Here is a 12,697-nt window from a genome sequence, read left to right as displayed (position 1 = left end):
CTTTTGTCCAGTTGGGAAAGGGTAGTGTTGAGTGCAATAGAGATTGCGTTTTCTGTGGATCTGTTGGGGTGGTATGCAAATTGTAGTGGGTCTAAGGTTTCTGGAATAATGGTGTTGATGTGAGCCATGACCAGACTTTCAAAACACTTCATAGCTACAGATGTGAGTGCTAAGGGGCAGTAGTCATGTAGGCAGGTTACCTTGGCGTTCTTGGGCACAGGGACTATTGTGATCTGCTTGAAACGTAGGTATTACAGACTCGGTCAGGGACAGGTTGAAAATGTCAGTGAAGACACTTTCCAACATGCTCTGAGTACACGCCCTGGTAATTCGTCTGGCCCAGCGGCCTTGTGAATGTTGACCTGAATGTTGACTTTGAAATGGGGTCTGTTTGAATATACTAAAGTGAACAGCTTTGTTAGAGTTTTTAAAAAACATGGCATGCTAGCTCTCTTTCCTGGTGGCACAGTTGACTAATTCTATAGATAGAGATCAGAAGATCATAGGTTTGAATCTCACTGATGCCGTGCCACAATAAATGTATTTGCATGACTAATTTGCATGACTAATGCCTAAGAAAATGTTCATGCATCCTTTCTGTGCTTGGAGTTAAAAAGGTGAACCCAAACTAAGTTAGTAGTGTTAATAAAAGTCTTACTGAAACTTTCAGTGAAAGTTATTCAAAAACCTCAAAATAACCTACAATTTCCATTGTCAGAACATTAATAAAACCTCCCAGGAAAACTTTCAGGAAACCATAGTAAAATGTTATCACAACCTCACTACAACAAAAAATGTACGTTCCCAGAATAGGCTATTCTCAGAACATTTAAAAACGTTCAATTTTACCGGTCAGGAAACTGAATGCTTCATTCCCAGAACCAATGGGAAACCAAAAACACCTACTCTCTGTGTGACAGTTTGGAATGCAGCGCATTCGCAGGTTGATACATGTGATGACAAAGTGGCTGGATGGGGAGTGTGCAGTCCTCTAACCGATGAGAGCTGACTGAGACAGGAGAGCTCTGTGTGATTTTGGGACAGAGAGGGACGGCCAGGGCCGTCAGGCCCCGTGAGAGGGGTCCTTTGTAAATTGTCTGCAAACGGCCAACAAGAGTGCCTTAAGAAAATGAAGGGGTAACGAAGGAGGCCTGAGCCAGGACGTGTGCTGACACTTAACGCCCTGGCATGGGATGAGACGGAGAGGCTGTGTGTGTGTGTGTGTTTGGCGCACTCCCCTGAGCACCAGGTGTTAGCAGCACATTACATTACCGGCACTGAACTCCACTAATGGGCTCCTTCAGAGAGACAGACACAAAGTGACAAGTGTGTAGTGATAGGCTACATATTAGCTTTGCTCTCCTGAGTCCTTCATAAATTTAACTAGCATAATATGGGTCTTCTTTAAATAAATAAAAATTGGTTCATTTGGTGCCCAAAATATTTATCAAAGACAAGTTGCGTAACATAATGAAACTCAATATTCAGTGATGGATGACCTACCAACGCCAGTTAAAGAGGTGGTCTCACTTAAACATATTCCCACATATTACACACCAGCAGAAGACTTAAACATATTCCCACATATTACACACCAGCAGAAGACTTAAACATATTCCCACATATTACACACCAGCAGAAGACTTAAACATATTCCCACATATTACACACCAGCAGAAGACTTAAACATATTCCCACATATTACACACCAGCAGAAGACTTAAACATATTCCCACATATTACACACCAGCAGAAGACTTAAACATATTCCCACATATTACACACCAGCAGAAGACTTAAACATATTCCCACATATTACACACCAGCAGAAGACTTAAACATATTCCCACATATTACACACCAGCAGAAGACTTAAACATATTCCCACATATTACACACCAGCAGAAGACTTAAACATATTCCCACATATTAAATCAAATCAAATCAAATTTTTATTTGTCACATACACATGGTTAGCAGATGTTAGTGCGAGTGTAGCGAAATGCTTGTGCTTCTAGTTCCAACAATGCAGTAATAACCAACAAGTAATCTAGTTAACAATTCCAAAACTACTACCTTATAGACACAAGTGTAAGGGGATAAAGAATATGTACATAAAGATATATGAATGAGTGATGGTACAGAGCGGCATAGGCAAGATACAGTAGATGGTATTGAGTGCAGTATATACATATGAGATGAGTATGTAAACAAAGTGGCATAGTTAAAGTGGCTAGTGATACATGTATTACATAAGGATGCAGTAGATGATAGAGAGTACAGTATATACGTATACATATGAGATTAATAATGTAGGGTATGTAAACATTATATTAGGTAGCATTGTTTAAAGTGGCTAGTGATATATTTTACATCATTTCCCATCAATTCCCATTATTAAAGTGGCTGGAGTTGAGTCAGTGTGTTGGCAACAGCCACTCAATGTTAGTGGTGGCTGTTTAACAGTCTGATGGCCTTGAGATAGAAGCTGTTTTTCAGTCTCTCGGTCCCAGCTTTGATGCACCTGTACTGACCTCGCCTTCTGGATGATAGCGAGGTGAACAGGCAGTGGCTCGGGTGGTTGTTGTCCTTGATGATCTTTATGGCCTTCCTGTGACATCGGTTGGTGTAGGTGTCCTGGAGGGCAGGTAGTTTGCCCCCGGTGATGCGTTGTGCAGACCTCACTACCCTCTGGAGAGCCTTACGGTTGTGGGCGGAGCAGTTGCCGTACCAGGCGGTGATACAGCCCGACAGGATGCTCTCGATTGTGCATCTGTAGAAGTTTGTGAGTGCTTTTGGTGACAAGCCGAATTTCTTCAGCCTCCTGAGGTTGAAGAGGCGCTGCTGCGCCTTCTTCACGATGCTGTCTGTGTGGGTGGACCAATTCAGTTTGTCTGTGATGTGTACGCCGAGGAACTTAAAACTTACTACCCTCTCCACTACTGTTCCATCGATGTGGATAGGGGGGTGTTCCCTCTGCTGTTTTCTGAAGTCCACAATCATCTCCTTAGTTTTGTTGACGTTGAGTGTGAGGTTATTTTCCTGACACCACACTCCGAGGGCCCTCACCTCCATCCTGTAGGCCGTCTCGTCGTTGTTGGTAATCAAGCCTACCACTGTTGTGTCGTCCGCAAACTTGATGATTGAGTTGGAGGCGTGCGTGGCGACGCAGTCGTGGGTGAACAGGGAGTACAGGAGAGGGCTCAGAACGCACCCTTGTGGGGCCCCAGTGTTGAGGATCAGCGGGGTGGAGATGTTGTTGCCTACCCTCACCACCTGGGGGCTGCCCGTCAGGAAGTCCAGTACCCAGTTGCACAGGGCGGGGTCGAGACCCAGGGTCTCGAGCTTGATGACGAACTTGGAGGGCACTATGGTGTTAAATGCCGAGCTGTAGTCGATGAACAGCATTCTCACATAGGTATTCCTCTTGTCCAGATGGGTTAGGGCAGTGTGCAGTGTGGTTGAGATTGCATCGTCTGTGGACCTATTTGGGCGGTAAGCAAATTGGAGTGGGTCTAGGGTGTCAGGTAGGGTGGAGGTGATATGGTCCTTGACTAGTCTCTCAAAGTACTTCATGATGACGTAAGTGAGTGCTACGGGGCGGTAGTCGTTTAGCTCAGTTACCTTAGCTTTCTTGGGAACAGGAACAATGGTGGCCCTCTTGAAGCATGTGGGAACAACAGCCTGGGATAGGGATTGATTGAATATGTCCGTAAACACACCAGCCAGCTGGTCTGCGCATGCTCTGAGGGCGCGGCTGGGGATGCCGTCTGGGCCTGCAGCCTTGCGAGGGTTGACAAGTTTAAATGTTTTCCTCACGTCGGCTGCAGTGAAGGAGAGTCCGCATGTTTTAGTTGCGGGCAGTGTCAGTGGCACTGTATTGTCCTCAAAGCGGGCAAAGAAGTTATTTAGTCTGCCTGGGAGCAAGACATCCTGGTCCGTGACGGTGCTGGTTTTCTTTTTGTAATCCGTGATTGACTGTAGACCCTGCCACATACAGTGCCTTGCGAAAGTATTCGGCCCCCTTGAACTTTGCGACCTTTTGCCACATTTCAGGCTCCAAACATAAAGATATAAAACTGTATTTTTTTGTGAAGAATCAACAACAAGTGGGACACAATCATGAAGTGGAACGACATTTATTGGATATTTCAAACTTTTTTAACAAATCAAAAACGGAAAAATTGGGCGTGCAAAATTATTCAGCCCCTTTACTTTCAGTGCAGCAGACTCTCTCCAGAAGTTCAGTGAGGATCTCTGAATGATCCAATGTTGACCTAAATGACTAATGATGATAAATACAATCCACCTGTGTGTAATCAAGTCTCCGTATAAATGCACCTGCACTGTGATAGTCTCAGAGGTCCGTTAAAAGCGCAGAGAGCATCATGAAGAACAAGGAACACACCAGGCAGGTCCGAGATACTGTTGTGAAGAAGTTTAAAGCCGGATTTGGATACAAAAAGATTTCCCAAGCTTTAAACATCCCAAGGAGCACTGTGCAAGCGATAATATTGAAATGGAAGGAGTATCAGACCACTGCAAATCTACCAAGACCTGGCCGTCCCTCTAAACTTTCAGCTCATACAAGGAGAAGACTGATCAGAGATGCAGCCAAGAGGCCCATGATCACTCTGGATGAACTGCAGAGATCTACAGCTGAGGTGGGAGACTCTGTCCATAGGACAATAATCAGTCATATATTGCACAAATCTGGCCTTTACGGAAGAGTGGCAAGAAGAAAGACATTTCTTAAAGATATCCATAAAAAGTGTCATTTAAAGTTTGCCACAAGCCACCTGGGAGACACACCAAACATGTGGAAGAAGGTGCTCTGGTCAGATGAAACCAAAATTGAACATTTTGGCAACAATGCAAAACGTTATGTTTGGCGTAAAAGCTACACAGCTCATCACCCTGAACAGCCATCCCCACTGTCAAACATGGTGGTGGCAGCATCATGGTTTGGGCCTGCTTTTCTTCAGCAGGGACAGGGAAGATGGTTAAAATAGATGGGAAGATGGATGGAGCCAAATACAGGACCATTCTGGAAGAAAACCTGATGGAGTCTGCAAAAGACCTGAGACTGGGACAGAGATTTGTCTTCCAACAAGACAATGATCCAAAACATAAAGCAAAATCTACAATGGAATGGTTCAAAAATAAACATATCCAGGTGTTAGAATGGCCAAGTCAAAGTCCAAACCTGAATCCAATCGAGAATCTGTGGAAAGAACTGAAAACTGCTGTTCACAAATGCTCTCCATCCAACCTCACTGAGCTCGAGCTGTTTTGCAAGGAGGAATGGGAAAAAATTTCAGTCTCTCGATGTGCAAAACTGATAGAGACATACCCCAAGCGACTTACAGCTGTAATCGCAGCAAAAGGTGGCGCTACAAAGTATTAACTTAAGGGGGCTGAATAATTTTGCACGCCCAATTTTTCAGTTTTTGATTTGTTAAAAAAGTTTGAAATATCCAATAAATGTCGTTCCACTTCATGATTGTGTCCCACTTGTTGTTGATTCTTCACAAAAAATTACAGTTTTATATCTTTATGTTTGAAGCCTGAAATGTGACAAAAGGTCGCAAAGTTCAAGGGGGCCGAATACTTTCGCAAGGCACTGTACCTCTTGTGTCTGAGCCGTTGAATTGAGATTCTACTTTGTCTCTATACTGACGCTTAGCTTGTTTGATTGCCTTGCGGAGGGAATAGTTACACTGTTTGTATTCGGTCATGTTTCCAGTCACCTTGCCCTGATTAAAAGCAGTGGTTCGCGCTTTCAGTTTCACGCGAATGCTGCCATTAATCCAGGGTTTCTGGTTTGGGAATGTTTTAATCGTTGCTATGGGAACGACATCTTCAACGCACGTTCTAATGAACTCGCACACCGAATCAGCGTATTCGTCAATGTTGTCGTCTGACGCAATACGGAACATATCCCAGTCCACGTGATGGAAGCAGTCTTGGAGTGTGGAATCAGATTGGTCGGACCAGCGTTAAACAGACCTCAGCGCGGGAGCTTCTTGTTTTAGTTTCTGTCTGTAGGCAGGGATCAACACACCAGCAGAAGACTTAAACATATTACCACATATTACACACCAGCAGAAGACTTAAACATATTCCCACATATTACACACCAGCAGAAGACTTAAACATATTCCCACATATTACACACCAGCAGAAGATGTGATGCAGTTAGAGATGCTGTTATGGTACAGGAATACTGTAGTGGCCTGTCAGGGACATGCTCTGTTCTCTTTGTCTCCGTTGACTCACACAGACAAGCACAAACAAAGAGATTTCAGTCATATTTCCGCTTGTCTTCATGTTGACATACACACTAGCAGCTGCTCTACCTGAACTGTTCTAGACACCAGACAAGTTCTAAAACAATTACAGGTGTCAAAACACCTTTCTTTGGGTAAGAAGCCTCTGTGGAAATGTGTGTGTTATATGTTGAAACTCTCACTCTGTCAGATAGCTTTGATAAACTTCACTTTACCTTTAGTTTTTTGGCAAGCACCAGAAACACTGCACACGGTTGCATGATGAAAGACAAACAAAATAATTCAGAGGGCTTGGATACTGAGACATCAAATAGAGAGGGGGAGTTCAGAGCTACCTCACCTCAGCTGACATTTCTTATGAAGAGAACAGGAGTGTGTGTGTGTGTGTGTGTGTATGAGAGTGTGAGTGCACGCCCGTGCATGTGTACCTCTGTGTGGAGGTCAGCCTAAACTAACAGGGGTACAGCACCTAATTTCCAGTGAAAGAGGGCCCTTTCATGTTGCGGGCCTCACCTGGCTATAGACTGTGTTTAATTATTAAAGAGGGGTCTTACCCGGCCTCGCAGGCCCGCTTTTGATGCTTCTTAAATTCCATCCTGCTGACAGACTATCTCGCTGCACATGTGTGTGTGTGTGTGTGTGTGTGTGTGAGATAGATATATAGAGTGAAAGAGAGAAACTGTGTGTGTATGGGTAGGAGTACACTTTACCTGTGAAAGCTATTGAATGCAAATATCTGCGTGTGTGAGAGACGGAGATAGAGAATGTGTGTGTGTGAGAGCGAAAGTGAGAGAAAGTGTGTGTGTGTGTGTAGGTATGTACACGTTAATTGTGAAAGCTGCTGAATGTCATAACAGAAGCTAAATTCATGAAGTACTGTACTGTGTCTGAATGGCCCCTGTTGCTGATCATCCATACCTAATCCCCCACCCCTACTTTGTCCCACCTTAGGTCCTTAACACACACACACACACACACACACACACACACACACACACACACACACACACACACACACACACTCTCTCTCTCTCTCTCTCTCTCTCTCTCTCAGGTTTACATACACCTTAGCCAAATACATTTAAACTCAGTTTTTCACAATTCCTGACATTTAATCTCAGTAAAAAGTCCCTGTTATAGGCCAGATAGGATCACCACTTTATTTTAAGAATGTAAAATGTCAGAATAATAGAAAAGAGAATGATTTGTTTCAGCTTTTATTTCTTTTATCACATTCCCAGTGGGTCAGAAGTTTAAATACACTCAATTAGTATTCGGTAGCATTGCCTTTAAATTGTTGAACTTGGGTCAAATGTTTCGGGTAGCCTTCCACAAGCTTCCCACAATAAATTGGGTGAATTGTGGCCAATTCCTCCTGACAGAGCTGGTGAAACTGAGTCTGGTTTGTAGGACTCCTTGCTCGTACATACTTTTTCAGTTCTTCCCACAAAATGTCAATAGGATTGAGGTCAGGACTTTGTGATGGCCACTCCAATACCTTGACTTTGTTGTCCTTAAGCCATTTTACCACAACTTTGGAAGTATGCTTGGGGTCATTGTCCATTTGGAAGTCCCATTTCCGACCAAGCTTTAACTTAACTGATGTCTTGAGATGTTGCTTCAATATATCCACATAATTTTCCTTCCTCATGTTGCCATCTATTATGTGAACCAGTCCCTCCTGCAGCAAAGCACCCCCACAACATGATGCTGCCACCAACATGCTTCACGGTTGGGATGGTGTTCTTTGGCTTACAAGCCTCCCCCTTTTTCCTCCAAACATAACGATGGTCATTGTGGCCAAACAGTTCTATTTTTCTTTCATCAGACCAGAGGACATTTCTCTCAAAAGTACGATCCTTGTCCCCATGTGCAGTTGCAAACCGTAGTCTGCCCCCCCCCCCCATGCTGTTTATACTTGCATACTATTGTTTGTACAGATGAACGTGGTACCTTCAGGCGTTTGGAAATTGCTCCCAAGGATGAACCAGACTTGTGGATGTCTACAATTTTTGGGAATTTTCCCATGATGTCAAGCAAATATTCCCTGAGTTTGAAATACATCCACAGGTACACCTCCAATTGACTCAAATGATGTCAATGAGCCTATCAAAAGCTTCAAAGGCCATGACATAATTTTCTGGAATTTTCCAAGCTGTTTAAAGGCACAGTCAACTTAGTGTATGTAAACTTCTGACCCACTGGAATTTGGATATAGTGAATTATAAGTGAAATAAACTGTCTGCAAACAATTGTTGGAAAAATTACCTGTGTCATGCACAAAGTAGATATCCTAACCGACTTGCCAAAACTATAGTTTGTTAACAAGAAATGTGGAGTGGTTGAAAAACGAGTTTTAATGACTCCAACGTAAGTGTATGTAAACTTCTGACTTCAACTGTAAGATAGGACACCTCACCCTTCATGTCAGATCTGCTTGTCCGCAAACACTTTATGAGGGGCGTGTTCAAACATGAGACAGAGGGTGTATACAGTAAGTGTTACTGATGGTGAAAACAGTGTTCCTCCAACTTCCCCAATCTCCCCCACTCACGGTAGCCTGTGTCTGGGCGCCATACTCAGCCTCCATCTTGGCCAGCCTCTGGTTGGTGTCCTCCAGCAGCACCTGAATGTTCTCCGTTTGCTTCTTCTGCAGGTCAAACTTCTCTTGCTCCATGCCCGCCACCGCCGCGTGCAGCTGGGGGGAGGAGGGGCAATGGACACCACAGCATCAGTCAGCCTATCACAGCTACTACGTGTGGTACCTTGGCTACCTCCACTGGCCCAGGTGTCCAATCAGAGACATTCTACTGTACCAACTCTGGCCTGTTCTGCGTCTCTCTCTCTCTGCGTCTGTCTCTCTGAGTCTGTCTCTCCCTGTGTCTCTCTGTCTCGCTCTCAATTTCAATAGATATATCAAGTAGAGGTCGACCGATTATTATTTTTCCAACGTCGATACCGATTATTGGAGGACCAAAAAAAAGCTGCTACCGATTGATCGGCCGATTTTTAAAAATGTATTTGTAATAATGACAATTACAACAATACTGAATGAACACTTATTTTAACTTAATAATAATAACATCAATAAAATAAATTTAGCCTCAAATAAATAATGAAACATGTTCAATTTGGTTTAAATAATGCAAAAACAAAGTGTTGGAGAAGAAAGTAAAAGTGCAATATGTGCCATGTAAGAAAGCTAACGTTTAAGTTCCTTGCTCAGAACATGAGAACATATGAAAGCTGGTGGTTCCTTTTAACATGAGTCTTCAATATTCCCAGGTAAGAAGTTTTAGGTTGTAGTTATTATAGGAATTATAGGACTAATTCTCTCTATACCTTTTGTATTTCATTAACCTTTGACTATTGGATGTTCTTATAGGCACTTTAGTATTGCCAGTGTAACAGTATAGCTTCCGTCCCTCTCCTCGCTCCTACCTGGGCTCGAACCAGGAACACAACGATAACAGGCACCCTCGAAGCAGCGTTACCCATGCAGAGCAGGGGGAACAACCACTCCAAGTCTCAGAGCGAGTGACGTTTGAAACGCTATTAGCGCGCACCCTGCTAACTAGCTAGCCATTTCACATCGGTTACACCAGCCTAATCTCGGGAGTTGAAAGGCTTGAAGTCATAAACAGCGCAATGCATGAAGCATTGCGAAGAGCTGCTGTCAAACGCAAGAAAGTGCTTTTTGAATGAATGCTTACGAGCCTGCTGCTGCCTACCATCGCTCAGTCAGACTGCTCTATCAAATCATAGCCTTAATTATAACATAATAACACACAGGTCATTAATATGGTCGAATCCAGAAACTATCATCTCGAAACTAAGACGTTTACTCTTTCAGTGAAATACCTAACCGTTACGTATTTTATCTAACGGGTGGCATCCATCCAGTCTAAATATTCCTGTTACATTGCACAACCTTCAATGATATGTCCTAATTACGTAAAATTCTAGCAAATTAGGTGGCCCAAACTGTTGCATATACACTGACTCTGTGTGCAATGAACGCAAGAGAAGTGACACAATTTCACCTGGTTAATATTGCCTGCTAACCTGGATATCTTTTAGCTAAATATGCAGGTTTAAAAATATGTACTTCTGTGTATTGATTTTAAGAAAGGCATTGATGTTTATGGTTCGGTACACATAGGAGCAACGACAGTCCTTTTTCGTGAATACGCATCGCATCGATTATATGCAACGCAGGACATGCTAGATAAACTAATAATATCCTCAACCATGTGTAGTTAACTAGTGATTATGATTGATTGACCGATTGTTTGTTATAAGATCATTTTAATGCTAGCTAGCAACTTACCTTGGCTTACTGCATTCGCGTAACAGGCAGGCTCCTCGTGGAGTGCAATGTAATCAGGTGGTTAGAGCGTTGGACTAGTTAACTGTAAGGTTGCAAGATTGAATCCCGAGCTGACAAGGCAAAAATCTGTCGTTCTGCCCCTGAACAAGGCAGTTAACCCACCGTTCCTAGGCCGTCATTGAAAAGAAGAATATGTTCTTAACTGACTTGCCTAGTTAAATAAAGATTAAATAAAGGTGTAAAAAAAAATATATATATAAAAATATCGGCCAAATGGGTGTCCAAAAATACAGATTTCCGATTGTTATGAAAACTTGAAATCGGCCATTCCGATTAATCGGTCGACTTCTAATATCAAGTCACCCCTTATTCCGGGGCGAGAGACCTTCTTTTAAAACCTCTTAAGGATCTCTACGGATAGGTGTCCCACACTCAGGACGTTTGAGCTAACATAGGCTAATACAATTAGCATGAGGTTGCAATTAACAAGAACATTTCCCAGGACATAGACATATCTGATATTGTCAGAAAGATTAAATTCTTGTTAATCTAACTGTACTGTCCAATTTACAGTAGCTATTACATTGAAAGAATACCATGCTAGTGTGCACACAGTTATGAAATTGAAAAGTTATTAATAAACCAATTAGGCACATTTGGGCAGTTTTGATGTAAAAGAATTGAACAGAAATACAATGGTTCATTGGATAAATTGTGCCTGGGCTGGAATAATACATTATGGCCCTTTGCTTGAATTTCAAAGATGATACAACAAAAAAAGAATACAAAAAAAATGCATGTTTTTTTCTTTGTTTTATCTTTACCAGATGTAATGTGTTATATTCTCCAACATTAATTTCACATTTCCACAAACTTCAAAGTGTTTCCTTTCAAATGGTATCAAGAATATGCATGTCCTTGCTTCAGGGCCTGAGCTACAGGCAGTTAGACTTGGGTATGTCATTTTAGGTGAACATTTTAAAAAGGGGGCAGATCCTTAAGAGGGCAGAAGAGTTACTCTTTCTCATACATCTAAGCAGAGCTTCCCTTATGGATTTCACTATCATGCTCTTGGTGACCCTGAACAGATAAGGGAAAATGTCATTTCAGATCTCATTGAGCAGCTTAGTTAACTAGAGTTAGCGGGACTGAAAAGACAATTTAGAGAAGAAGTACGAACATTATTTTTTCAGTAAAAGAAAACACACAGGCCTGGCCGAGTGAGCCTACAATGAAACGTCTAGAATAAAGATTTCCCAGCTCTATACTGAACCTGGCTTGGTTGAGGTCAGCCCAGATTCCGCCCTTTCAAATCCTTCTATTGCAGCCTTCCTCAGGCTTAGGAGTGCTTAGGGGCTAGGGCTGGTTGGAAATCGACTTCAGCCCTTCAACTTTCTTTTACCTTTTTCTCCCACTCGTTTTTCAGGGAGTCGGTGCTCTGATCTGACATCTTCTTCAGCTCGCCGATCTGCTTCTCTTTGCTCTCACGGATGACCTGGGACTCGCGCACCATGCTTTGAACTGTGGATGGAAAAACAACACACACACACACACAGACAGAGAACTCAGTAAGGCCCAACCTCAGGGCCCACACACACACACAGACAGAGAACTCAGTAAGGCCCAGCCTCAGGGCCCACACACACACAACATTTGTTTCTTTCACACTACTTCAAGCAAGTTCTGTGAAAGTCACTTTTTGTATCCCTCGTCATTGTTGTTTCATATTGTATGTCAGCACTGAGAATATCTCCAATCTCCCATAGTATAAATGGGTTAAAGCTGAGTATAGAGAACGTCTGCAACTAAATCGCTCTGTGCTGGAAGTGTACTGTACAACATGCACTGTCACTAAAGAATCTGTTTATGACAAGTGTGAAATATCAGAGTCTCATAAACGTGCTGTTAGAAGGAGCACAGCTGGGTAGCATCGGGCCACACCAGTGGGGTCTCACCCTGTAACAGTAACACTGAGTTTAAACTGGGGTTTTACTCTGAGTGTGCAGAGACACACTGGTGTAAATATCCCCTTGAGTCTGCCTCCAGGCTCGACCCCCACTATGACCCCACGACCTCT

At 43.0% G+C, this 12,697-nt stretch overlaps 1 protein-coding gene across 1 annotated transcript in view; it reads right to left on the bottom strand.

Moving 5' to 3' along the window:
* Positions 1–12,697, bottom strand: part of cep112 (centrosomal protein 112) — a 221,621-nt gene that overhangs the window by 165,711 nt on the left and 43,213 nt on the right. Inside the window, exons 11-12 of the mRNA XM_031814326.1 lie at positions 12,023–12,141; positions 8,845–8,988 (exon numbers count right to left, since the gene is read on the bottom strand). Coding sequence (XP_031670186.1) covers positions 8,845–8,988; positions 12,023–12,141 — 263 coding nt within the window. The remainder of the gene's footprint in view (positions 1–8,844; positions 8,989–12,022; positions 12,142–12,697) is intronic.

This window comes from Oncorhynchus kisutch, unplaced genomic scaffold (genome assembly GCF_002021735.2).
Source record: "Oncorhynchus kisutch isolate 150728-3 unplaced genomic scaffold, Okis_V2 Okis06b-Okis10b_hom, whole genome shotgun sequence".
Classification (NCBI taxonomy): Eukaryota; Metazoa; Chordata; class Actinopteri; order Salmoniformes; family Salmonidae; genus Oncorhynchus; species Oncorhynchus kisutch.
This window is presented reverse-complemented; position numbering and strand designations above follow the sequence as displayed.